This window comes from Salmo trutta, unplaced genomic scaffold (assembly GCF_901001165.1).
Source record: "Salmo trutta unplaced genomic scaffold, fSalTru1.1, whole genome shotgun sequence".
Taxonomy (NCBI): Eukaryota; Metazoa; Chordata; class Actinopteri; order Salmoniformes; family Salmonidae; genus Salmo; species Salmo trutta.
This window is the reverse complement of record NW_021822480.1, coordinates 513,955-541,669: the sequence shown is the minus strand read 5'-3', so window position 1 is coordinate 541,669 and position 27,715 is coordinate 513,955. Positions and strand designations below refer to the sequence as shown.

General features: G+C 43.5%; 1 protein-coding gene and 1 long non-coding RNA gene across 2 annotated transcripts; both read left to right on the top strand.

The window, feature by feature from the left end:
* The first annotated feature begins 1,787 nt into the window (after nt 1-1,787).
* Nucleotides 1,788-3,417, top strand: LOC115182388 (twist-related protein 2-like). The gene is made up of 2 exons (XM_029744005.1): nt 1,788-2,499; nt 2,836-3,417. The coding sequence occupies exon 1, from the start codon at nt 1,966-1,968 to the stop codon at nt 2,467-2,469; it is 504 nt and encodes a 167-aa protein (XP_029599865.1). The 5' UTR covers nt 1,788-1,965; the 3' UTR covers nt 2,470-2,499; nt 2,836-3,417.
* Nucleotides 3,418-6,556: 3,139 nt separating this feature from the next.
* LOC115182393 (uncharacterized) lies at nt 6,557-27,266 on the top strand. Its single transcript, XR_003873731.1, has 2 exons — nt 6,557-7,002; nt 26,505-27,266. It is a non-coding gene; the product is annotated as an uncharacterized LOC115182393 (long non-coding RNA).
* The last annotated feature ends 449 nt before the right edge of the window (nt 27,267-27,715 follow it).

The following is a 27,715-nucleotide window of genomic DNA, read 5'->3' as shown; positions in this document are numbered from 1 at the left end:
GCGAGGAAATACTTGGGAACAGTATTTTATGTCCAACAATAATAAATAAATACAAATATGAATAAATAATTTTTTAAAACGTGCCAGTTGGGGAACCCTGGTCTAGAGACTATAGACTACAGGAGGGTAGCTCTCCAGGAACAGGGTTGGAGTTAAAACCTACAGGAGGGCAGCTCTCCAGGAACAGGGTTGGAGTTAAAACCTACAGGAGGGTACTCTCCAGGAACAGAGTTGGAGTTAAAACCTACAGGAGGGTAGCTCTCCAGGAACAGGGTTGGAGTTAAAACCTACAGGAGGGTAGCTCTCCAGGAACAGGGTTGTAGTTAAAACCTACAGGAGGGTTTCTCCAGGAACAGGGTTGGAGTTAAAACCTACAGGAGGGCAGCTCTCCAGGAACAGGGTTGGAGTTAAAACTACAGGAGGGTAACTCTCCAGGAACAGGGTTGGAGTTAAAACCTACAGGAGGGCAGCTCTCCAGGAACAGAGTTGGAGTTAAAACTACAGGAGGGTGACTCTCCAGGAACAGAGTTGGAGTTAAAACCTACAGGAGGGTAACTTTCCAGGAACAGGGTTGGAGTTAAAACCTACAGGAGGGTAACTTTCCAGGAACAGGGTTGGAGTTAAAACCTACAGGAGGGTAACTTTCCAGGAACAGGGTTGGAGTTAAAACCTACAGGAGGGTGACTCTCCAGGAACAGGGTTGGAGTTAAAACCTACAGGAGGGTAACTTTCCAGAAACAGGGTTGGAGTTAAAACCTACAGGAGGGTAACTCTCCAGGAACAGGGTTGGAGTTAAAACCTACAGGAGGGTAACTCTCCAGGAACAGGGTTGGAGAGCTCTGCTCTAGAGTCTAGAGATAAAGATAACGATAGAGGAATATGCCCTCTTGTGGACAATGTAGTTACAGTCTTCTCAAGAGAGCTTCAACAACACTGAAGAATTGTGGCTATAGAGGACTATGATATTGTTGGACTCAAACGCATCTCTAGTTTCCAGAATAAGGGGCTAAACGTAGTACTGCAGTAGCCTAGTCAACAGAAAGTATGGGCTAAGTCTCATATTAATACATACATACATGGATTCCAGATAAGGACACATTTCAATGCCCTTTAAAGAAAAAATATATCTGTATACTCTCATCCAGGATAATTCTCATCCAGGATAATTACCTCGAAAACTGTTTAGGCAAATGAAAGGTTGGGTCAGCAGAGGGTTTCCAGTTGTATGTTTACAGGTGGTGTGTGTGTGGTCAATTGGATACGCGCCACTTGTGCGCATGAATGAGCCAGCGTATAATGATGATGTTTATCCAAACTAGAGGAATATAAGAATAACGTTTAGATATTCATCGTTTGGCTCCATATCGTGTTACTGTTGTACTTTAGTGTTTAATTTCATCTTGAATTACAACATGGTGCATGGCATACGTTGAGTTAAAAGCTAGATTGTTTGTTGTGCATAAAAACAAATATTGCATTCAACGCTTAACCTTATTTATGTTTTACCTAATAGTGTCATTACACATAAGCCTATTAAACGAGATTCAAATCAAACAAAATGTGTAGCTTTGATAAACCTGTCCAATTTATATTCTAGGCTATACAATACCAATCCCGCCATTGATGAAGTACGCTTTCAGCGGTCTGCGACTTTGTTTTCAGCAGACCATGCAGCGAGAGGAGTTCCTCATAGTTCCTCGCTCGCGCCCACCCCTCTTTACACGTAATATAGTTTATTGGCCAATCCTCTCTCTCTCCAAATCTTTACGCCATACAGGCTATAAGAACTCCGTAACTTTCTCAAGTATCAGAAAACATTTCTTGTCTCGGGATCCCATGTATGGATACTTTATTATTGGTGTCTTCAAAGGCGGTGAATCGAAGGCGCAACTGGAATTAACCGTTAACTTGATGCGAGGATCATTCGGACTGACTGTCGCTTGTCTGTCTTCTAACTGAGCGGTGATGTCTGAGGAAATGACCGGGGAAGAGTCGAGCTCCCCAGGCTCTCCACTAGACAGTCTCAGCAACAGTGAGGGGGAACTGGATAGGCAACCGAAGAGATGTGGGAGGAAAAGGACATCAAGCAGGAAAAACGGGGAGGATTCAGATAGCCCTACCCCTGGGAAAAGAGGGAAAAAGTCAAGCAGCAGCAGTCCACATTCTTTCGAAGACCTACAGACGCAACGAGTCATGGCGAACGTGCGCGAGCGGCAGAGGACGCAGTCACTCAACGAAGCTTTCTCGTCTTTGCGGAAAATTATCCCCACTTTGCCCTCAGACAAACTGAGCAAAATACAAACCTTAAAACTTGCTGCCAGGTACATCGATTTCCTGTACCAAGTTCTGCAGAGCGATGAATTGGACTCCAAAATGGCAAGTTGTAGTTATGTGGCTCATGAGAGATTAAGCTATGCGTTTTCTGTATGGAGGATGGAGGGCGCTTGGTCCATGTCAGCATCTCACTAGCTCACGGCCGAAGAGCTGTAGTCCAAAATGGTATGCTCTGTTTTCCAACTCATTGTCTTACTTTTTAAGACCGTACTACATAGCAACCATTTCAGTTGATGTTCGTTGTACAAAAATGGCTAAATACAAAAACAATCACTTTAGGCCTATGGGCCTACTACATTTGACTATAGCCTATTTGGGCTATTGTTTTTTTTTAACAGTATCAGCTTAAATAGTGTTCTACTTTAATAGACTATTGTACTTTCCTGGATCTGTGAGTCATACTGCAGACACAAACAAGTCTAGGTTGCTGTGTTTTGTTGAACTTTTTCGTAGTCTGGCGTTAATAATTAATCGTCTTTTTATAAATGTTCTGATCTGCAGGTGACAGCTGATTCTGCTTATCAATATGACAACGGGGCAATTCTGGAGAATAATGCTGGAAACACACAGAGCTGCGGGTTATGGGAGCAAACTTTGACAACTATTTAAAACCAGAGGACAGGACGTGGGGAGAGCACTTTGCCTGGGAAAGGCCCGCTTTTGGACGACCTGGATCTGCATTCAAGTGCTAGGCTACTACACTACTACATTCTGATATACGTTCTTTTTTTTTATTGTTGACGACGAATGTTACTTGGAAATGTATGTTTTTATGCATGTCTTTGACTCTGTGGACCGTATTCTGTGGAGGTTAAAGGGCAGCATCGACGCATTTGTCTCAGTTTCCGTGTGAGACTTTCGATGAGGACTGACTGCGGTATTATAGGCTAATGGGTTGAAATAATGTGTCGCCAACCTGTGCAAAAAGAATTGAGCTTATTCTTTTTAGAATACATTTATTTATTTATTGATGACACATGTTACATGAGGAATAGATCTTATGTCTGAAATGCATTCCTATTTTTATTATTGTTGTGTAAATAATTGTATATTTTCCGCAATAAAGTAAATGATAAAACAAAATGATTGCCCTTTTTACTTCATTAATTAAGTTTTGGTTACTTCATTAATTAAGTTTTAACCAAACAAATATGGTATGAGTATACAAATCAAAATGTCGTAGGATCGAACAACTGTCAAATACTTTAGTAAGTCCCTCTTTTGATGCAAACATGCAATGTTATGCAGCAGAGTTATCTGATGGGCTACCAGTTAGGCTACTTCGACTTTTATTCTGACACAAAGAGTTAATAAATTGTCAGTAAGTCTTCACATTGAAGGGAATGTTTATAATGTGTCCTGCTCCAATCCACAAGTGGGCCATGCTTAACATTCACATTTACGACAACAACTTTCGCAGAGATCATTCAGTAAGAGGGGTGTATGAAATGTGTTAAAACTGTCCACCTGGGAAACGTTTCACGGTTGTTTTTGGCGTGGTCTTATAATCAACATAATCACGCTTCATCTTAAACCAACATACTCCTGAAATGCCTCCGAATATCGTATTTCTCTCGACCCAATGGGACTGAGGGTTATGAAAGACTAAATAATCATAATATTTATTATGTTTGTTTTGTAGTAATGAACGGACATTGTTGGAATGATGTATTATTCATATTGTTATTATTATTATGAACAATATTATTATTATCCTATTTGTAAAATAAACCAGACTACTACTTTAATTATTATTGTATAGTAGTAGGCAAACTTTGCCGTTTATAATTGTGTAGCAACACTTTGTGCATCACTAAAGCCTATAGTGTTGACATTTGCTAATATTACATGTGCCTGATGAATGAGGTTATTCCATGTTCCTGATGAAGGAGATTATTCCATGTTCCTGATGAAGGAGGTTATTCTATGTTCCTGATAAATGAGGTTATTCCATGTTCCTGATAAATGAGTTTATTCCATGTTCCTGATAAATGAGGTTATTCCATGTTCCTGATAAATGAGGTTATTCCATGTTCCTGATAAATGAGGTTATTCCATGTTCTTGATGAATGAGGTTATTCCATGTTCCTGATAAATTAGGTTATTCCATGTTCCTGATTAATGAGGTCATTCCATGTTCCTGATAAATGAGGTTATTCGATGTTCCTGATAAATTAGGTTATTCCATGTTCCTGATAAATGAGGTCATTCCATGTTCCTGATAAATGAGGTTATTCCATTTTCCTGATAAATTAGGTTATTTTATTTTCCTGATAAATGAGGTTATTTCATGTTCCTGATAAATGAGATTCTTCCATTTCCTGACAAATTAGGTTATTCTACGTTCCTGATAAAGGAGGTTATTCCACGTTCCTGATAAATGAGGTTATTCAGTGTTCCTGATAAATGAGGTTATTCTATGTTCCTGATAAAGGAAAATATTCTGTTTTCCTATGCGGTTATTCTGTTTTCCTGTTAAATTAGGTTATACCATGTTCCTGATAAATTAGGTTATTCCACGTTCCTGTTAATGAGATTATTCCATGTTCCTGATAAATTAGATTATTCTGTGTTCCTGATAAGTGAGGCTATTCCATGTTCCTGATAAATGAAGTTACTCCATTTCCTGATAAATGAGGTTATTCAGTCTTCCTGATAAATGAGATTATTCAGTCTTCCTGATAAATGAGGTTATTCAGTCTTCCTGATAAATGAGATTATTCAGTCTTCCTGATAAATGAGGTTATTCAGTCTTCCTGATAAATGAGGTTATTCAGTCTTCCTGATAAATGAGGTTATTCAGTCTTCCTGATAAATGAGGTTATTCAGTCTTCCTGATAAATGAGGTTATTCAGTCTTCCTGATAAATGAGGTTATTCAGTCTTCCTGATAAATGAGGTTATTCAGTCTTCCTGATAAATGAGGTTATTCAGTCTTCCTGATAAATGAGGTTATTCAGTCTTCCTGATAAATGAGGTTATTCAGTCTTCCTGATAAATGAGGTTATTCAGTCTTCCTGATAAATGAGGTTATTCAGACTTCCTGATAAATGAGGTTATTCAGTCTTCCTGATAAATGAGGTTATTATTCAGTCTTCCTGATAAATGAGGTTGCAATTCGACATGATTGATCAGTTGCGTGAACTTTAATGAGAAATGGAGAATAGTTTTGCAAAAGCTGAAACATACTAAATTAATATAGACCTATTCAATTGTGATATATATTGATATGCGATTCATAACAGCTTAAATCATGATATTGAATATAGCCTAGTATGTAGCCTAGACGATGTAGCAGGCCTATTGTAATTGACTGTCTGTATTTTCTTAGGCTACTTCTAATCTATTCACAAACAGTCATGTTACTTTGCTAAATGTAATAGGCTACTGATGCGAGACAGAGTAAAATATTAAGCTTAAGTTAACAAATATTGTTGGTGTGTTTTATTTTCTGTCTGTGGCTTTCATATAAACATAAACTATTTAATAAGTCGAACTGATGAGCGCACGTTATTTCCCATATGGCGGGCTATAATAGCAAGCGTTTAGGCTAAAGCTCCTGCAAACCGCCTGTAAATCAAAGCACGTCCAATGAATTGATCCCCATAACTTTGTCCCTATATTCTTCACCGATTTATTTGACGTGAACGGGTGTTGATTGATTATTAGCATTAGAATGTATTAAAGGCCATGTGCATCAGTTGTAGATGCTGTGAAAACATGTCCCTTTAAAGCAAATAACGCAGAATAACTGATTGTCAATCGTCGATCGCAGGCGTGTTCCCTCAGAATACATGTTCAATCAAAGTATTGCATAGCCTGCAGTTACTGCCCCTGGACGCTTAATCTGTCCATCCGTTTGTTGAATCTGGAAAAGCATTTTGGACTCTTCAACCCTCCTGAAGTCGTTTCATTCAAAGCACGTGTCCGTTTGAAGGTGTGCAATTGGCTTGTGAGGCATGTATGGAATTCCCAGATGTCTATGAAATTCAAGGCGACTTTGGTAGGCCCTGTAGGCTAGTGGGAGGTGGTGGAGTATACAGCCAGCATATGTGAAAGTGTCCTATACACAGCTTGATTTTATGGACACAGTCACTGCAGAATCACAAGAAAAGTTCCAAAACGCAAAATAGAGTTATGTGCAAACTAAAAACCTGAATGCAAAAGATAAACCTAGTCCTTAGCCTACCTAAGAACACAACTTGCTTATATGAACATCCAAGCTGTTCCCGTTGACAAGCAAAATAGCTTAATTTGAAGTCAACAAACTCTCTCCAACTCAGAAATGTAATACAACTAAGAGCAAGTATACGTTCCTGTGTTTGCGGAGAGGAGTTGGCAACTGACACGATGCAGAGAGAGGCACCGAATGAAACCTATTTTGAACAGATGTTAGTATTTTACAAAAGTCACGTGAAATGAACAGATGTTCTTGTGGAACAGGGACTCGCCTTAGTTCGAGAGCATTCCTCGACAGAAAGGCTTCGAAATAAGATCGGAGAGAAGCAATAGCGTTCTATTCCCAACAAAAAACGACTAAGCACATCGTGTGGGTGATAATAGACTACCACGGGCCTCACCTGAGATGGAACCTCGGCCTAGTCCCATAGGAAATCTAGCAAACTAAAATGGACGGTTCCAACCGCGCAGGAATTTGCTGGAGATGGGGGTAAGAGAATATAGCATTTTTTATATGAGCTGGAAGAAGGCCTACAGCAATCGACGTCATTGTTATTAACCAGTATTATGTAAGTTGTTTTGATAATGGCAGGATGCAATACCGTAGCCTAGTGGTTGTTGTAAAGACGCCAAATAACGTCTGATAGTTATTGAAACGCGCGTATCTATTGAGATATTGAATATAATATAGGCCAGGCCTGTGTGGAATTGTACCTTGGTACAAAAGGTTAGTCTGATATGGGCCTTCAATCCGACCTGCAGTGAGTTTCCTGCTCTTCGTTGACTGATAAACCTTAGCCAATACTTTGCACAGTTTCTTTTCTTAGAAAATCGGGATGCAAAACGCAACCTTTTTGTTAGAAAATGGGGATGTAAAATGTTCGATGACAAATATGTGGTTTTGAAAAGGACAAGAAAATAAAATCAATCTATCATAAATCAATATAATATAGCCTATTGTCTGTGTTGACCAATAACTGAATGTTTTCTATAAGGGTTGAAGTAATTGTGATGTTCCTAATAAGCAAATTATAGGCCTACGGAATGTATCATTTAAATGCAATGTAAGAATGAAATAACGTGTTTTTAAAAGAAAAATCTGAAATAATCCCTCATCCCTGTAGTCTCGGTTTATATCACTGGGTGCAAATATCTGCATCAGAAAATGAGTGTTGAATAAGTAACTGCATACATTGGTAACAGCTGTTCTTTATCTCCAGAATGCATTCCTTCCTTCGAGGATATATGGCAGTCTGATACTGTCTGTACTATTCTATATTCAGTTCATTCGTTTCTTAACAATTGGCCCATGGTAAATTACATAAAATAATATTTTGGCCTAAAATACATTTGATCAAATTGTTATTTATAATTATACACTATTTATTATAATGAATATTAGGATTGTTATTATTATTATCATTATTAATATTATTATATACTTGACACCCAAATGGGGCGAGGGGTGCCTGAGTTGTGATATAGCAGGGGACTAGGGTTGGACTAGGACAAGTGGACAGTTTAAAGAATGGCTGTGACATGCATGAGAACAGGTGGAGTACAGACCTATTCTACCACAGGACGCTTTCCTAATAGCACACAATCCTTTCATAAATAGCATAAACTACTATTCCAATAACGCTATTTTCAATGGCTAAATATGTACACTACCATTATAATTGTTGTGAAACATATAAACATTCTCAATGGCCAAGTCGTTCCGGGCCGCATCAAAACCTTCCGTGGTGAAGGCCTAGACAAGTCGTTCTGGGCCGCATCAAAACCTTCCGTGGTGAAGGCCTAGACAAGTCGTTCTGGGCCGCATCAAAACCTTCCGTGGTGAAGGCCTAGACAAGTCGTTCTGGGCCGCATCAAAACCTTCCGTGGTGAAGGCCTAGACAAGTCGTTCTGGGCCGCATCAAAACCTTCCGTGGTGAAGGCCTAGACAAGTCGTTCTGGGCCGCATCAAAACCTTCGCAGGTGAAGGCCTAGACAGGTCGTTCTGGGCCGCATCAAAACCTTCCGTGGTGAAGGCCTAGACAAGTCGTTCTGGGCCGCATCAAAACCTTCCGTGGTGAAGGCCTACTTGTATTTTTCCTTTTTCTTTATGATTGTTATACCGTTCTGTTGTGAATGTTGTATTATATGTTTTCTATAATTTAATGAATAGTTAATGCAATAAGCATTGCTGTAACATGAAGTGAGTCGGTAGATGCAACTTGATCATAATATTGACAGATGGTTGAAAGCATAGTGACAACACATTGGAAATTCAACTAACTTTTGGGTGTATTTTTGAGTGGGTGAATAAAGGTTGTAATCTCATCAACGTCTCAACCAAATATTACCCCACTGTCCACGATGAAACGACGTGGCGTGCCCAGTGGGGTAATATTTGGTTGAGACGTTGATGAGATTACAACCTTTATTCACCCACTCAAAAATACACCCAAAAGTTAGTTGAATTTCCAATGTGTTGTCACTATGCTTTCAACCATCTAAACGTACAAAATCATTTTAGGCCCAAGCCACCCCCTGTACCCGGACTTTAACTACTCCCCTCTGGGTGCAGGTACAGGGCACCTCTCAGCAGGAAAACACAACTAGACAATCATTTGTGCCAGGTGTGATATCCCTCCTAAATAGCTCGGGCTAATGTTCCTATTGACTCAGTAAGGCCAGCAGGCTAGTCTTTAAAAAAATAATATTGGTATGTAACTGTTATGAAAGTTGTATTGTCAATTTTGTTTTGTATTTAAATGCCACTTTAAACGTGTACATGACAGTGCAACACCATTTCCCCATGGGGACAATAAAGTCAGTCAGGACGTAAGGACGGACAACGAAGTTCCAATCGAAAACAGTGTCAGATGTTTTGGTTGAATTGTCAACCAAATGTCTATGCACTTAAAAATGTTTTAAAGCACAGCAAAATTAAAATGGGAATTCAATGTCAAATATTTTGTTTATTTATTCAGCATTAATGTGTTATCACTGTGTTTAATTCATATATTAGCACAACCGAATGACCGAGATTGCAGTTGAGATTACATTAAAAGTACATGGCGCAAGTGATCAATGCCGTTAGAGATTCTGCGCAGATTATTACAGTAATTGTGAAGCTCTCCACAGACCTGCGATGATCTATGCATGCTATCTTGAACATGCACGCTTTATATGATTACGCAAGTAGACATGTATAGTTACAGTAACCTCAATGTGGCCAAGGATGTGTTACTCATTTTAAGGTTGAATGTTACATTAGTTTGTAAAATAGCCTTAACTTAATATTACAAATGTAATATTGAATTGTCTTTGGTTGACAACGCAACCAGATAGCAACATTTAAAGGCGATGTATCTAGTGCTTGGACAGTTCCATCTGAACCACTGGCTTCTTCACATTCTTTAACTTGGATTTTTGGTTGAGTTAGAGAGGTGAATCCAACATACAGTGTAATTTGTTAACGTGTGGACAAATGAATATGCAATTTGTTGTATTTCAAAAGTGATATTGATTAGTCTTTGGTTGTCAACACAACCAAATATCAACATATGAGATATGTACATTCTGCTTGGATAGTTTCATCTGGGCCATTGACTTAGTCTGGCTGTAATTACAGTTGTCTACAATTAATAATTGATATGTTGTATTCACGTCTCCATTTCATCCAAAAATCTAATTTAAAGAATAGGACTAAATCAAAGAAAATCAAACTTTAAATGCACTTTAAAAAGTTTGATTTGATTTAGGCCTATTCTTTAACTTAGATGTTGGTTAAAACCCTGGATGGGAGACCAAAGGGTAGCTGTAGATAGATACATCCATTCTCCACTAGGAGGTGCTGGCCAGAGGAGTTAAGTTGAACATCTGACGTTGTTTTAAAGGTACATGTTCATTACATATTTTATCCAAGGTTTGTCTATGTTGAAGTTTGTTTACCATGATGACATAGTCCTGTAGTTGAAATTTCACCCTTAAAACAACAGTTCATTACTTTTTTCAAATTCAACGTATTTTCCACGTAGATTCCACATCACAATACCTTGACAAATTACGTTGAAACAACATTGATTCAACCAGTTTGTGACCAGTGGGAAACTTCAATTTCCACTACACCCTCGCTGATTATTCAGCAATAATATGTAAAGTGATAATATGATTGAAAAATATGATTGATTGACGAATTTAACAATTTAGATTGCATGGAAATATCTGACAGAATACATTGCGATGACGAATACACTATGGATATATTGCAGGGCAATGGACTTGACGATATTTTGTTTGGTGGATTTAACTGTGGGCCACAGGTGCAGACTGCAGAGCTAAGACCTAGTGGCATCCCAATTAGAAACATGTGCAGACTGCAGAGCTGAGACCTAGTGGCATCCCAATAGGAAACATGTGCAGACTGCAGAGCTGAGACCTAGTGGCATCCCAATTAGAAACATGTGCAGACTGCAGAGCTGAGACCTAGTGGCATCCCAATAGGAAACATGTGCAGACTGCAGAGCTAAGACCTAGTGGCATCCCAATTAGAAACATGTGCAGACTGCAGAGCTGAGACCTAGTGGCATCCCAATAGGAAACATGTGCAGACTGCAGAGCTAAGACCTAGTGGCATCCCGATAAGAAACATGTGCAGACTGCAGAGCTAAGACCTAGTGGCATCCCAATTAGAAACAGGTGCAGACTGCAGAGCTAAGACCTAGTGGCATCCCAATAGGAAACATGTGCAGACTGCAGAGCTAAGACCTAGTGGCATCCCGATAAGAAACATGTGCAGACTGCAGAGCTAAGACCTAGTGGCATCCCGATAAGAAACAGGTGCAGACTGCAGAGCTAAGACCTAGTGGCATCCCGATAAGAAACAGGTGCAGACTGCAGAGCTAAGACCTAGTGGCATCCCAATTAGAAACATGTGCAGACTGCAGAGCTGAGACCTAGTGGCATCCCGATAAGAAACATGTGCAGACTGCAGAGCTAAGACCTAGTGGCATCCCGATAAGAAACATGTGCAGACTGCAGAGCTAAGACCTAGTGGCATCCCAACAGGAAACATGTGCAGACTGCAGAGCTAAGACCTAGTGGCATCCCGATAAGAAACAGGTGCAGACTGCAGAGCTAAGACCTAGTGGCATCCCGATAAGAAACATGTGCAGACTGCAGAGCTAAGACCTAGTGGCATCCCGATAAGAAACATGTGCAGACTGCAGAGCTAAGACCTAGTGGCATCCCGATTAGAAACATGTGCAGACTGCAGAGCTAAGACCTAGTGGCATCCCGATAAGAAACATGTGCAGACTGCAGAGCTAAGACCTAGTGGCATCCCGATTAGAAACATGTGCAGACTGCAGAGCTAAGACCTAGTGTCATCCCAATAGGAATCATGTGCAGACTGCAGAGCTAAGACCTAGTGGCATCCCAATAGGAAACATGTGCAGACTGCAGAGCTAAGACCTAGTGGCATCCCAATAAGAAACATGTGCAGACTGCAGAGCTAAGACCTAGTGGCATCCCAATAGGAATCATGTGCAGACTGCAGAGCTAAGACCTAGTGGCATCCCAATAGGAAACATGTGCAGACTGCAGAGCTAAGACCTAGTGGCATCCCAATAAGAAACAGGTGCAGACTGCAGAGCTAAGACCTAGTGGCATCCCGATAAGAAACAGGTGCAGACTGCAGAGCTAAGACCTAGTGGCATCCCAATAAGAAACAGGTGCAGACTGCAGAGCTAAGACCTAGTGGCATCCCGATAAGAAACATGTGCAGACTGCAGAGCTAAGACCTAGTGGCATCCCAATAGGAAACATGTGCAGACTGCAGAGCTAAGACCTAGTGGCATCCCGATAAGAAACAGGTGCAGACTGCAGAGCTAAGACCTAGTGGCATCCCGATAAGAAACAGGTGCAGACTGCAGAGCTAAGACCTACTGGCATCCCAATAGGAAACATGTGAAGACTGCAGAGCTAAGACCTAGTGGCATCCCGATAAGAAACAGGTGCAGACTGCAGAGCTAAGACCTAGTGGCATCCCGATAAGAAACAGGTGCAGACTGCAGAGCTAAGACCTAGTGGCATCCCGATAAGAAACAGGTGCAGACTGCAGAGCTAAGACCTAGTGGCATCCCAATAGGAAACATGTGCAGACTGCAGAGCTAAGACCTAGTGGCATCCCGATAAGAAACATGTGCAGACTGCAGAGCTAAGACCTAGTGGCATCCCAATAGGAAACATGTGCAGACTGCAGAGCTAAGACCTAGTGGCATCCCGATAAGAAACAGGTACAGACTGCAGAGCTAAGACCTAGTGGCATCCCGATAAGAAACATGTGCAGACTGCAGAGCTAAGACCTAGTGGCATCCCGATAAGAAACAGGTGCAGACTGCAGAGCTAAGACCTAGTGGCATCCCAATAGGAAACAGGTGCAGACTGCAAAGCACTCCAACTATGTGAGGATTCAACAAAGGAGCGGTGCAGGCCAGACCAGGGCTGGAGATACGATCAAAGATACAGTATTTCAATCCAGACAAGGCTTTGGTAGACAGGAGACCAACACACACACACACACACACACACACCCTGAGGTTGTAAGTCTGCTGATTGTTTTAATACTTGAAAATCTATGAATAATTAATGAATGAAACCCCTCATATTCAGTCCAGATGTGCTGATCTACAAGATAAATATCTAAAATTGCAACAATTAATTTGGTGTTGTCCACATATAGTTGCTATACACCAGCTTACATTGACACATCCTCAGTGTCAGAGAGATCACCTCAGGGTGTCTGAAAAAGAAAGGACCAGTCCCATTGGTGCCTGAACTCTTAGCTGTATATTATGGAAGGTAAGACAGAGACACAAAGCTAAAAGGCTGGCCATAATTATTATTACAGACAAAGTGAGACTCATCCAGCAGAAATGAAGAGTAAGGCCCCTGGCTGCATCCCAAATGGCACCCTATTGCCTATATAGTGCACCCCTTTTACCTATGGGTCCTGGTCAAAAGTATTGCACTATATAGGGAATAGAGGGCCATTTGAGACTCACACCATCTCCCCTGTAGCTCTGTACTGTTCTAGAATGTAAGGGAAGGGCTTGTTGAATCTGTTTAGCTTTGCTGTTGTCGGAACAGTGTTGATGCATGCCAAATGTCTCCCTATTGCCGTTATAGTGTATTATTTTGGACCTGGTTAAAAGTTGTGCACGATATAGGGAATAGTGTTCCATTTGAGATGCAACCTCTAGCTGCCTTGTGCTTTACAGTGAAAAACCCTGAGAGCTGTGTGGCAAGGCAAGATGTCTATGAGGTTTACTAAGTGGAATAAGCTCTGACATGGCATGAGTTGTTTCTGTATTTATTCACTTACTTACATGCATTTACCAGGTAAGGTGTTTGAAAACATGTAGTTATCAAATCAAAGTTTATTTGCCACGTGCGCTGAACACAACAGGTGTAGACCTTACAGTGAAATGCGTACTTACAGGCTCTAACCAATAATGCAAAAAAAGGTATTAGGTGAACAATAGGTAGGTAAAGAAATAAAACAACAGTAAAAAGGCAGGCTATATACAGTAGCGAGGCTATAACAGTAGCGAGGCTATAAAAGTAGCGAGGCTACATACAGACACCGGTTAGTCAGGCTGGTTGAGGTAGTATGTACATGTAGATATGGTTAAAGTGACTATGCATATATGATGAACAGAGAGTAGCAGTAGCGTAAAAGAGAGGTTGGCGGGTGGTGGGTGGGACACAATGCAGCTAGCCTGGTTAGCCAATGTGCGGGAGCACTGGTTGGTCGGCCCAATTGAGGTAGTATGTACATGAATGTATAGTTAAAGTGACTATGCATATATGATAAACAGAGAGTAGCAGCAGCGTAAAAAGAGGGGTTGGGGGGGCACACAATGCAAATAGTCCGGGTAGCCATTTGATTACCTGTTCAGGAGTCTTATGGCTTGGGGGTAAAAACTGTTGAGAAGTCTTTTTGTCCTAGACTTGGCACTCCGGTACCACTTGCCATGCGGTAGTAGAGAGAACAGTCCATGACTGGGGTGGCTGGGGTCTTTGACAATTTTTAGGGCCTTCCTCTGACACCGCCTGGTGTAGAGGTCCTGGATGGCAGGCAGCTTAGCCCCAGTGATGTACTGGGCCGTACGCACTACCCTCTGTAGTGACTTGCGGTCAGAGGCCGAGCAATTGCCGTACCAGGCAGTGATGCAACCAGTCAGGATGCTCTCGATGTTGCAGCTGTAGAACCTTTTGAGGATCTCAGGACCCATGCCAAATATTTTTAGTTTCCTGAGGGTGAATAGGCTTTGTCGTGCCCTCTTCACGATTGTCTTGGTGTGTTTGGACCATTCTAGTTTGTTGTTGATGTGGACACCAAGGAACTTGAAGCTCTCAACCTGCTCCACTGCAGCCCCGTTGATGAGAATGGGGGCGTGCTCGGTCCTCCTTTTCCTGTAGTCCACAATAATCTCCTTAGTCTTGGTTACGTTGAGGGATAGGTTGTTATACTGGCACCACCCGGCCAGGTCTCTGACTTCCTCCCTATAGGCTGTCACGTCATTGTCAGTGATCAGGCCTACCACTGTTGTGTCGTCTGCAAACTTAATGATGGTGTTGGAGTCATGCCTGGCCATTCAGTTGTGGGTGTACAGGGAGTACGGGAGGGGACTGAGCACGCACCCCTGTGGAGCTCCAGTGTTGAGGATCAGCGTGGCAGATGTGTTGCTACCTACCCTCACCACCTGGGGTGGCCCGTCAGGAAGTCCAGAATCCAGTTGCGGAGGGAGGTGTTTAGTCCCAGGATCCTTAGCTTAGTGATGAGCTTTGAGGGTACTATGGTGTTGAACGCTGAGCTGTAGTCAATGAAGAGTGTCATGAGCGATGAGCGACATGAGTTACAACAACAACTTGGGGAGGAGGGTAGGACAAGGATTGAATGAGCCCATTGGAAGCTGGAAATGAGTAGAGGTGCACATCCACAGTACACTAAATGTACGATTTTAGCACTGAGACTAAAGCTTATATCTTTATTGTTTCATTCACCTGGAGAATGTTTGAAAGTAGTAGTCATTTTGATAAGAAGGCGTATTCAGGAAAGCAGTGATGTACAATACTACAGATGGGGATGACTGAACCTTTCCATTCCTGAAGAGATGGACAAAGTAATGCCTGACTGGATGACCAATGAAAAATCTATTCTGTCTTTTCCTCCAAGGCCTTTTCATGTTTGATTTACAGATGTCAGATCATTGTTTCAGTGTAACTGAAACCATATTGAGTCAGTTCCAAATGGCCCCATATTACCATATACTGTAGTGCACTACTTTTGACCAGGGCTCATAGTGCTCGTGTCAAAAGTAGTGCACTGTGTAGGGAATTGGGTGTAATTTATTGACCGAGCTCCCATATCATCTCAGCCTTGGAGGAAAGCTTGTTTTCATTAGCATTGCCCTTGGATTTGTGAATGGATGTATAGCTGGAGAGGGAGAGAGAGCTGCTTTTCTCTCAGGTGGGTTGGTGAGAGAGTTAATCAAAAGGGGATCATGGCGCTCTCCCAGAAGCTTGGCTGGTGCCTAATTGTGAATTCAGACAAACAAAAGGTGTGATGGGTTTGCACTCAAATCCATGTCGCATGAAGCTTACTTCATTTAAAAAAATATTTATCAATGCATTACAAATAATGTGCATGGACATTTTGGCTTTGTAGCCTTCATCAGTGTGAAGAGAGGAAATGAAACAGTTAGACTTGTCTTTTTATAAGTCATATGTCCTTACAATTCAATCAAAGAATACAGAAATGTTTAGAGAAATGTTCCAGTCATCTCTGTTGACTTTTCCTCAAAAAGCCTAATTTGATCATCTATTTCTGGAACATTTCTCTCCTGCCTTTTATATGACTTTCAGGTAGGTCTCAAATAACCAATACAATCTAGTTTGGCAGTCAATGTATAAAGTTATGGTAAATTAAATACTTTCTTGCTACACTTTGCATTGGTTAGTTTAATGAGCTATGTTGAGAGAGAATCGACTAAAGCAAGATTTGCATACTTAATTTGCTGGTCAGAGGAAAGGCCAATTCATTTGGCCCCTCATTTGAATCTGAAGGCACACAGTATGTTTGAGTTGGCAAATGACAGATTCCAGCTCAACAATTCACTAAGAATAAAACGTCTGAATAAAATCATAACAGGTCAGTGTTTCATCACAATGAATGGTACATTGGTAATCCAAAGTGACTGAGTAATTGAAACGTGGCATCAGATTGCGTCCAGAGCCCTGAGTTCTCCCTTCATAGCTGTCCAGAGAACAGGCTAAATGACTGGTTCACCACTGCACCTTGTGTTTACGCTAGCTGTGTGTGCCGTGTGCCACCCAGGCTGCAGACAAGACACGGATCAGGGTGCTTTCTGGGGAATACACAATGATGTCACAGACAGGAAATGGCTGGGAATGACTTGGCACCTTGAGGTAGCTGGCTCGTCCCCCATTGGCTCAGAGGCCATCCTGGAATAATAAACAAGCAATCAGGAGGCAGCACGAGAGTACACAATGGCACTGCAGACGTTCATGGATGATAAATGCTGATTTTTCATTTAAGGGGGATGATTATTTGTGTTCTCCGGTTGTCCGTAACTACAGGGCCCCTCATAGGAGGCATAAACACACATATGAAGGGAAAAGCGGTTTCAGCCTCAAACACAATGATTTAAAATGTTCCTGTTTATGTCCAATCATGATTAATATAGGCTGCTATATATTTAACCAGAGTTACAGTTTTGAGAGCGTAGCAGAAATCTTATTTTCTGAGGAAGCAGAGAGAAACACCTCCTTGGTAAATGTAAACTGTTTGGCTCTCAAAACTGTTTCAGTCTTTTGGCTGTGTTATCATACCACCTTCACATCCAGCCAGGCTCCGCACAAGGCCCCTAGTCCTACAACACATTTGGCTATGGTTTGAATCATGTTTCCAATGCATTTGTCGTCAAATCAGATCATGTCACATGTGCACTATATTTTAAGAATTTAAAGGAAGTCACTTTAGGGAAATGGAAAGGGGGATACCTACTCAGTTGTACAACTGAATGCCTTCAACTGAAATGTGTCTTCCGCATTTAACCTAACCCTTCTGAATCAGAGAGGTGCGGGGGGCTGCCTTAATCGACATCCACGTCTTCGGCGCCCGGGGAACAGTGGGTTAACTGCCTTGCTCAGTGGCAGAACAACAGATTTTTACCTTTAACATGGGCCTGTGATGTATCTTACTGAACAAGTGCCTCAGGGTCGGCCATTAGAATGTCAAATGGGGTGCCTACCGTACAGGAATATTAGTTTGTTAATGAGGTAGTTTCAACCGTACAGTAATATTAGTTTGTTAGTGAGGTAGTTTCTTCCATACAGTAATATTAGTTTGTTAGTGAGGTAGTTTCTTCCATACAGTAATATTAGTTTGTTAGTGAGGTAGTTTCTTCCATACAGTAATATTAGTTTGTTAGTGAGGTAGTTTCTTCCATACAGTAATATTAGTTTGTTAGTGAGGTAGTTTCTTCCATACAGTAATATTAGTTTGTTAGTGAGGTAGTTTCTTCCATACAGTAATATTAGTTTGTTAGTGAGGTAGTTTCTTCCATACAGTAATATTAGTTTGTTAGTGAGGTAGTTTCTTCCATACAGTAATATTAGTTTGTTAGTGAGGTAGTTTCTTCCATACAGTAATATTCGTTTGTTAGTGAGGTAGTTTCTTCCATACAGTAATATTAGTTTGTTAGTGAGGTAGTTTCTTCCATACAGTAATATTAGTTTGTTAGTGAGGTAGTTTCTTCCATACAGTAATATTAGTTTGTTAGTGAGGTAGTTTCTTCCATACAGTAATATTAGTTTGTTAGTGAGGTAGTTTCTACCACACAGTAATATTAGTTTGTTAGTGAGGTAGTTTCTTCCATACAGTAATATTAGTTTGTTAGTGAGGTAGTTTCTACCACACAGTAATATTAGTTTGTTAGTGTCACGACTTCCGCCGAAGTTGGTGCCTCTCCTTGTTCGGGCGGCGTTCGGCGGTCGACGTCACCGGCTTTCTAGCCTCCACCAATCTACATTTCTTTTTCCATTTGTTTTGTCTGTATTGTACACACCTGGTTCCCATTTCGTTTTAATTATTTCCATATTTAGCCCTCTGGAGCCATCATGGTTTTGTGCGTGTGTATTGTTGTCAGTTGTTTCATTTATGTGATTCTGGATTATCGTTCTCCTTGTTGGAGGATTATTTTTGAGTAAAGTTACTATTATTACTCATCTCTGTGTCCTGCGCCTGACTCCGCCTTACCCACATCACCTAGACTCTGTCAGAAACACGCACCTTCAATGGAGTCAGCAGGTGCACACAGCCCTCCTCTACCTATGGAGGAGCGCGTCCAGCAGCACGCGACTATGTTGCAAAGTCTCGGCACAGCCATGGATCGCGTGCTGCAAACCATGGAGCGATGGGAGAGAGGGGTTTTTCCAGCAATCCCATCATCATCACCCCAGCTCCCACAACAACCCACACCGCTGTCCACCCCTCCTTCATCTGGATCCAGTGGGATCCGGCTCGCGCTCCAGAGGGTATACGATGGAACGGCTACTCCAGCTTAGGCTCTACCTGGCAACCGTTCACCCAGCTCCTTCGGGACGCGAGAGTGTAAACGCCCTCATCTCCTGTCTGACTGGTAGAGCACTGAAATGGGCCAACGCAGCCTGGGGAAGGGAAGGACCGACGTTGGACAATTATGAGGATTTTACAAGCGGGGGAACGCTTGTATCATCTCAGACAGGGGATGAGGAGCGCACAAGACTTCGCTATGGACTTCCGAACTCTGGCCGCCGGCGCGGGATGGAATGAGCGGGCCCTGATCGACCACTACATGTGTGGTCTACGTGAGGACGTTCGTAGTGTGCTAGCCTGCAGGGACGCCAACCTTACCTTTGACCAGCTGGTAGACCTATCCATCAGACTGGATAACCTGTTGGCCTCCTGCGGACGTCCGGATCGGGGTTCGTCAGTTCCATCTCCCAGCACCTCAGATCCGATGCCGATGGAGCTAGGAGGTGCTGCTATGAGGGGGACCGGAGGGGGGAGGGGGCACTCCCTGCACCACCTGTGGCCGCAGAGGGCACACTGCTGGTCGGTGCTGGGGAGGTTCTCCAGAGAGTCGAGGCAGCAGGCAGGGCACTGGTGGATCATCCCAGGTAAGTAGGCACCCGACTCACCCAGAGCTTCCTGTTTCGCACATGTGTGTATGTGTAGAATTTCCTGAGTTTTCCCCGCATTCCCAGCATAAGGCGCTAGTAGATTCAGGTGCAGCTGGGAACTTTATTGATCATTCATTTGCAATTAGATTAGGGATCCCTATTGATGTGCCCTTCCCTGTACATGCCTTAGATAGTCATCCTTTAGGGTCAGGACTGATCAGGGAGGTCACAGCTCCACTATGTATGATAACACAGGGGGATCATAAGGAGAGAATTAGTCTCTTTCTGATCGATTCACCTGCGTTTCCTGTGGTTGGCTGATCATGACCCCACTATTTCGTGGAAACAGGGGGCTCTCAAGGGATGGTCACGTCAGTGCTCGGGGAAGTGTGTAGGTGTTTCCATGGGTGCAACTACGGTGGAGAATTCAAACCAGGTCTCCACCATGCACATCCCCCCTGAATATGCCGATTTGGCTCTCGCCTTCTGTAAAAAGAAGGTGACTCAATTACCACCCCATCGACGGGGGGATTGTGCGATAAATCTCAGGGTAGACGCAGCACTTCCCAGGAGTCATGTGTATCCTTTGTCACAGGAGGAGGCGGCGGCTATGGAAACATATGTCTCCGAATCTCTGGGACAGGGATACATTCGGCCTTCCACTTCACCTGCCTCCTCGAGTTTCTTTTTTGTGAAGAAGAAGGATGGAGGTTTACGCCCGTGTATTGACTATCGAGGTATAAATCAGATCACAGTGAAGTACAGTTACCCGCTGCCTCTCATAACCAGTGTGACAGAGTCATTGCACGGTGCGCGCTTCTTCACAAAATTGAATCTCAGGAGCGCTTACAACCTGGTGCATATCCGGGAGGGGGATGAGTGGAAGACGGCATTTAGTACCACCTCTGGGTACTATGAGTCCCTTGTCATGCCGTACGGGTTGATGAATGCTCCATCAGTCTTTCAATCCTTTGAAGATTAGATTTTCAGGGACCTGCACGGGCAGGGTGTAGTGGTGTATATTGCCGACATTCTAATATACTCCGCTACACGTGCCGAGCATGTGTCCATGGTGCGCAAGGTGCTTGGTCGACTGGTGGAGCATGACCTGTACATCAAGGCTGAGAAATGTCTGTTCTTCCAACAGTCCGTCTCCTTACTAGGGTACCGCCTGTCCGCGACAGGGGTGGAGATGGAGAAGGACCACATTTCAGCCGTGCGTAATTGGCCAACTCCCACCACGGTAAAGGAGGTGCAGCAGTTTTTAGAGTTTGCCAACTACTACCGGAGGTTTATCCGGGGCTTTGGTCAGGTAGCGGCTCCCATTACCTCTTTTCTAAAGGGGGGACTGGTGCGACTGCAGTGGTCAGCTGGAGCGGACAGGGCCTTTGGTCACCTGAAGGCTCTGTTTACCTCGGCTCCCGTGCTGGCTCATCCTGATCCCTCTTTGGCATTTATAGGTGAGGTGGACGTGTCCGAGGCTGGGATAGGAGCTGTGCTGTCTCAGTGCCCGGGTACGCCACCAAAGCTCCGCCCCTGTGCTTTTTTTTGAAGAAGCACAGGTGTGGGTGATCGGGAGCTGTTGGCTGTTGTCAGGGCTCTGAAGGCGTGGAGGCATTGGCTTGAGGGGGCTAAACACCCTTTCCTCATTTGGACTGACCACCGCAATCTGGAGTACATCTGGGCGGCGAGGAGACTGAACCCTCGTCAGGCAAGGTGGGCCATGTTTTTCACCCCTTTTGTTTTCACCCTTTCCTACAGACCAGGTTCCCAGAACGCTAAGGCAGATGCACTGTCCTGGATGTATGACACAAAGGAGCGGTCCACGGATCCCACTCCCATACTTCCGGCTTCATGCCTGGTGGCACCGGTGGTATGGGAGGTGGTCGCGGACATCGAGTGGGCGTTACGTACAGAGCCCACTCCCAACCAGTGTCCAGTTGGGCATCTGTACGTTCCGTCTGATGTCCGCGATCGTTTGATCTGTTGGGTTCACACATCACCCTCGTCTGGTCATCCTGGCATCGGTCAGTAAGTGCGCTGTCTTAGTGAGAAGTACTGGTGGCCCACTTTAGCTAAGGACGTGAGGGTTTATGTTTCCTCCTGCTCGGTGTGCGCCCAGTGCAAGGCACCTAGACACCTGCCCAGAGGGAAATTACAACCCCTACCCGTTCCACAACGGCCGTGGTCACACCTATCGGTGGATTTCATGACGGATCTTCCTCCGTCACAGTGAAACACCACAATCCTGGTTGTTGTGGATCGGTTTTCTAAGTCCTGCCATCTCCTTCCTTTGCCCGGTCTCCCTACGGCTCTACAGACTGCGGAGGCCCTGTTCACCCACGTCTTCCGGCACTACGGGGTGCCTGAGGATATAGTTTCTGATCGGGGTCCCCAGTTCACGTCTAGGGTCTGGAGGGTGTTTATGGAACACCTGGGGGTCTCGGTCAGCCTCACCTCAGGTTTTCACCCCGAGAGTAACGGGCAGGTGGAGAGAGTTAACCAGGATGTGGGTAGGTTTCTGCAGTCCTATTGCCAGGACCGGCCGGGGGAGTGGGCGGCTTTCATCCCCTGGGCAGAGATGACCCAAAACTCCCTCTGCCTCTCCTCCACTAACCTATCTCCTTTTCAATGTGTTCTGGGTTATCAGCCGGTCCTGGCACTGTTCCATCAGAGCCAGATTGAAGCACCTGCGGGGGACGAATGGTTTCCGCGCTCGGAAGAAACATGGGACGCTGCCCATGCGCGCCTGCAACGGGCCATCAAGCGGCAGAAGGCGAGCGCCAACCACCACCGCAGATAGGCCCCGGTGTATGCACCGGGGAATCAGGTCTGGCTCTCGACCCGAAACCTACCCCTTCGCCTGCCCTGCCGGAAGCTGGGTCCGCGGTTTGTGGGGCCATTTAAAGTCCTGAGGAGACTGAACAAGGTTTGTTATAGGTTACAGCTCCCCCTGATTACCGTATTAACCCCTCGTTCCATGTGTTTCTCCTCAGGCCAGTGGTGGCTGGCCCGCTCCAGCAGTCTGAGGTGCGGGAGGTTCCTCCACCCCCTCTGGACATCGAGGGGGCCCCAGCGTATACTGTGCGAGCCATTATGGACTCAAGGCGTCGGGCGAGGGGCCTTCAGTACCTCGTGGAGTGGGAGGGGTACGGTCCGGAGGAGAGATGCTGGGTGCCGGTGGAGGACATCCTGGATCCTTCCTTACTGCAGGAATTTCACCGTCTCCGCCCGGATCGTCCTGCGCTTCGTCCTCCGGGTCGTCCCCGAGGCCGGTGTCAGCTCGCTGCTGGAGCCGCGCGTCAAGGGGGGTACTGTCACGACTTCCGCCGAAGTTGGTGCCTCTCCTTGTTCGGGCGGTGTTCAGCGGTCGACGTCACCGGCTTTCTAGCCTCCACCGATCTACATTTCTTTTTCCAATTGTTTTGTCTGTATTGTACACACCTGGTTCCCATTTCGTGTGAATTATTTCCCTATTTAACCCTCTGGAGCCATCATGGTTTTGTGCGTGTTTATTGTTGTCAGTTGTCTCGTTTATGTGATTCTGGATTATCGTTCTCCTTGTTGGAGGATTATTTTTGAGTAAAGTTACTATTATTACTCATCTCTGTGTCCTGCGCCTGACTCCGCTTTACCCACATCACCTAGACTCTGACAGTTAGTGAGGTAGTTTCTACAGTACAGTAATATTAGTTTGTTAGTGAGGTAGGTTCAACCATACAGTAATATTAGTTTGTTAGTGAGGTAGGTAGTTTCTATCGTACAGTAGTATTAGTTTGTTAGTGAGGTAGTTTCTACCATACAGTAATATTAGTTTGTCAGTGAGGTAGTTTTTATCGTACAGTAGTATTAGTTTATCAGTCAGGTAGTTTCTACCGTACAGTAGTATTCGTTTGTTAGTGAGGTAGTTTCAACCTTACAGTAGTATTAGTTTGTTAGTGAGGTAGCTTCTACCGTAGAGTAATATCAGTTTGTTGGCGAGGTAGTTTCTACCGTATAGTAATATTAGTTTCCTGGCCACCTCTCTTCCTGTCCTGCTATAGCCCTGTTCTGGCCCCCTCTCTTCCTGTCCTGCTTTAGCCCGGCCCTGTCCTGGCCTGGGGGTAATTAGCTAGTGTAATGACAGCGGCCATGGCCCCCCTATCCCTTAGGTTCCGCTCTCTCTTTCTCTCCCCGGGTGCTAATCCCCCTGCCTTCATTAACCTGCCGGCCCAGCATCCCCCACAACACAGCACACAGTGATACTCATGTCACCCTGATAACTGATGTGTTGTAACAGCATTACAATGATCTCCTTCTTCCGTCCTCCTAACATGTCAGGGAACTTTAATTGCGAGCTAATTTGGAACCAATCTCAACAAATGGGGGAGTATTAGAGGAAGCGGAGAAAATTGAGGCAGGCAAGAGCTGAGCTGCAGCATCTTGGTCTTATGCAGAGGCTTGTTTGAGAGTTATAAATGCAAGGATGTTGTTTGAGTGATGATGGAAAATAGTCAATGGTATGTTTTTTATTTTATTTATTTAACCAGGCAAGTCAGTTAAGATAAAATTCTCATTTACAATGATGGCCTACCCCAGCCAAACCCTAACCCGGACGATGCTGGGCCAATTGTGCGCCGCTCTATGGGACTTCAAATAACGGGCAGTTGTGATACAGCCCGGAATTGAACCAGGGTCTGTTGTGACGCCTCTAGCACTTAGAAGCAGTGCATTAAAAAAACGCCTGAAGGTACCACGTTCATCTGTACAAACAATAGTACGCAAGTAGAAACACCATGGGACCACGCAGCCGTCATACCGCTTAGGAATGAGAAGTGTTCTGTCTCCTAGAGATGAACGTACTTTGGTGCGAAAAGTGCAAATCAATCCCAGAACAACAGCAAAGGACCTTGTGAAGATGCTGGAGGAAACAGGTACAAAGTATCTATATACACAGTAAAAGGAGTCCTATATTGACATAACCTGAAAGGCCGCTCAGCAAGGAAGAAGCCACTGCTCCAAAACCGTCATAAAAAAGCCTGACTACGGTTTGCAACTGCACATGGGGACAAAGATCATACTTTTTGGAGAAATGTCCTCTCGTTTGATGAAACAAAAATAGAACTGTTTGGCCATAATGACCATCGTTATGTTTGGAGGAAAAAGGGGGAGGCTTGCAAGCCGAAGAACACCATCCCAACCGTGAAGCACGGGGGTGGCAGCATCATGTTGTGGGGGTGCTTTGCTGCAGGAGGGACTGGTGCACTTCACAAAATAGATGGCATCATGAGGAAGGGAAATTATGTGGATATATTGAAGCAACATCTCAAGACATTGATCAGGAAGTTAAAGCTTGGTCGCAAATGGGTCTTCCAAATGGACAATAACCCCAAGCATACTTCCAAAGTTGTGGAAAAATGGCTTAAGGACAACAACGTCAAGGTATTGGAGTGGCCATCACAAAGCCCTGACCTCAATCCCATAGAAATTTGTGGGCAGAACTGAAAAAGCGTGTGTGAGCAAGGAGGCCTACAAACCTGACTCAGTTACACCAGCTCTGTTAGGAGGAATGGGCCAAAATTCACCCAACTTATTGTGGGACGCTTCTGGAAGGCTACCCGAAACGTTTGACCCAAGTTAAACAATTTAAAGGGAATGCTACCAAATACCAATTGAGTGTATGTAAACTTCTGACCCACTGGGAATGTGATGAAAGAAATAAAAGCTGAAATAAATCATTATCTCTACAATTATTCTGACATTTCACATTCTTAAAATAAAGTGGTGATCCTAACTGACCTAAGACAGGGAATTTTTACTTGGATTAAATGTCAGGAATTGTGAAAAATGGAGTTTAAATGTATTTGGCTAAAGTGTATGTAAACTTCCGACTTCAACTGTATGTATGTATGTGTGTGTGTGTGTGTGTGTGTGTGTGTGTGTGTGTGTGTGTGTGTGTGTGTGTGTGTGTGTGTGTGTGTGTGTGTGTGTGTGTGTGTGTGTGTGTGTGTGTGGTGTGTGTACAGTTGAAGTCGAAGTCCACAACTTTGGAAGTCTGCTTGGGGTCATTGTTCATTTGGAAGACCCATTTGCAAAAAAATAATTCTGAGGTCTTGGCTGATTTCTTTTGATTTTCCCATGATGTCAAGCAAAGAGGCACTGAGTTTGAAGGTAGGCCTTGAAATACAACCACAGGTACACCTCCAATTTACTCAAATTATGTCAATTACCCTATCAGAAGCTTCTAAAGCCATGACATCATTTTCTGGAATTTTCCAAGCTGTTTAAAGGCACAGTCAACTTAGTGTATGTAAACCTCTGACCCACTGGAATTGTGATACAGTGAATTATAAGTGAAATAATCTGTCTGTAAACAATTGTTGGTAAAATTACTTGTGTCATGCACAAAGTAGATGTCCTAAACGACTTGCCAAAATGATAGTTTGTTTACAAGAAATGTGTGGAGTGGTTGAAAAACAGGTTTTAATGACTTCAACTGTATGTATGTATGTATGTATGTATGTATGTATGTATGTATGTATGTATGTATGTATGTATGTATGTATGTATGTATGTATGTATGTATGTATATATATTTAGATTTGCAAAAAAATTGGTGATTGGAAGTGTCTTCCAGTGTAGTTCTTACCATTATTTTTGGGGGGACGTTTTAGCTTTTGTTCTTTGTTTTGAGTGGTCGTTAGGGCGACAAGCCAGGCTTTAGTGTTCTAGTATCTATGAGTCACCAGCATCTCTGTCCTCATTTCCCAGCAGGGGCGTTTGTGAAGCAGGTCGTCAACAGGCTGACTCATCACACATGGCCCCAGAACCGTGTCCCTCTGCCAAGATGACACTGCACAGGATATAGTCCTCATCATCAGCCACCTGGTCAGGTGACCCTGACAATAACAACAACAACAAGAAACAAACAAAAGTTGATTGGATGGTGTAAGAGCTATGATCCTGACTGCAAGTTTCCATTGTGGTCCGACTGAATCTACCAATGGATGTCCTGGTGTATCTGCTTCTGGACTAAACAGGGCTGGAGAGGACCACAGTTCCTCACAACAAATAGGCCCACATCAATGAACTTCTCCAGATGAGACCGTGTGGAATACTGATGTGATACTCATACATGCAAAATGCTACTACAGGATAGAATAACATGGAGAACTTTATGACACAAACAACAGTCATACTGAAGCTAACATGGACAAGTTTGCAATGATGCAATATTTAGGAATTGATATCCACAAAATAATGGGTGGATGATCACTAGTTACAAAAGTGAAATTGCACACACTTTCTTTTTAGGAGTATATTTATAGATGTTATGTTTTACAAGTATTTTTTGGATTATGGTGTAGTTTGTAAATACCCATTTTTGCTTTTCTTGTATTTATTTAGAGAAAATCTATGTTGGCACATTTTATTGCGAATATTAATGTTTGGTGCTTGATGAGAAGTTATCTTCAAAAAGTTTTGTAACAATATTTGGTTTTACAATATTAAAGACATTGAAGGCTGTTTTAACTACTGAACATCTATGTACGATGACCGGATAACTGTATCATCTATATTAGATTGAAATGTTTGTGAAACTAATCCGGGGGTCACAGAAGTTGAGAGTTGAAAGTGTTCAGTCTCGTTAAACAACCCAAAACCTCTTAGACATAATACCACAATGTCATGTGTCTGTACCCTGATCCCTGCAGGAAACCCATCTGCCTCTCAAATTGCACCCTATTCCCTTTATTGTGCACTACATACCTTTTCCCTATGTAGTGGCCCATAGCGTTCCGGTCAAAATAGTGTACTATATAGGGAATAGGGTGCCATTTGGGACGCTGACCCGTTACGAGGACCCTGGTATCTCCCTGCTTTAACGTTGCAGGACGACATAAAGCTTGACTTATCTCCCTCGCCAATCACCGTGTCACCAGGGTGCTGGCTCCGTCCTGCTGGAAGGAACAGCCTTGCTG

Coding starts and splice junctions, on each gene's coding strand:
- LOC115182388 (XM_029744005.1), top strand. CDS start 1,966: ATGTCTGAGGAAATGACCGGGGAAGAGTCGAGCTCCCCAGGCTCTCCA.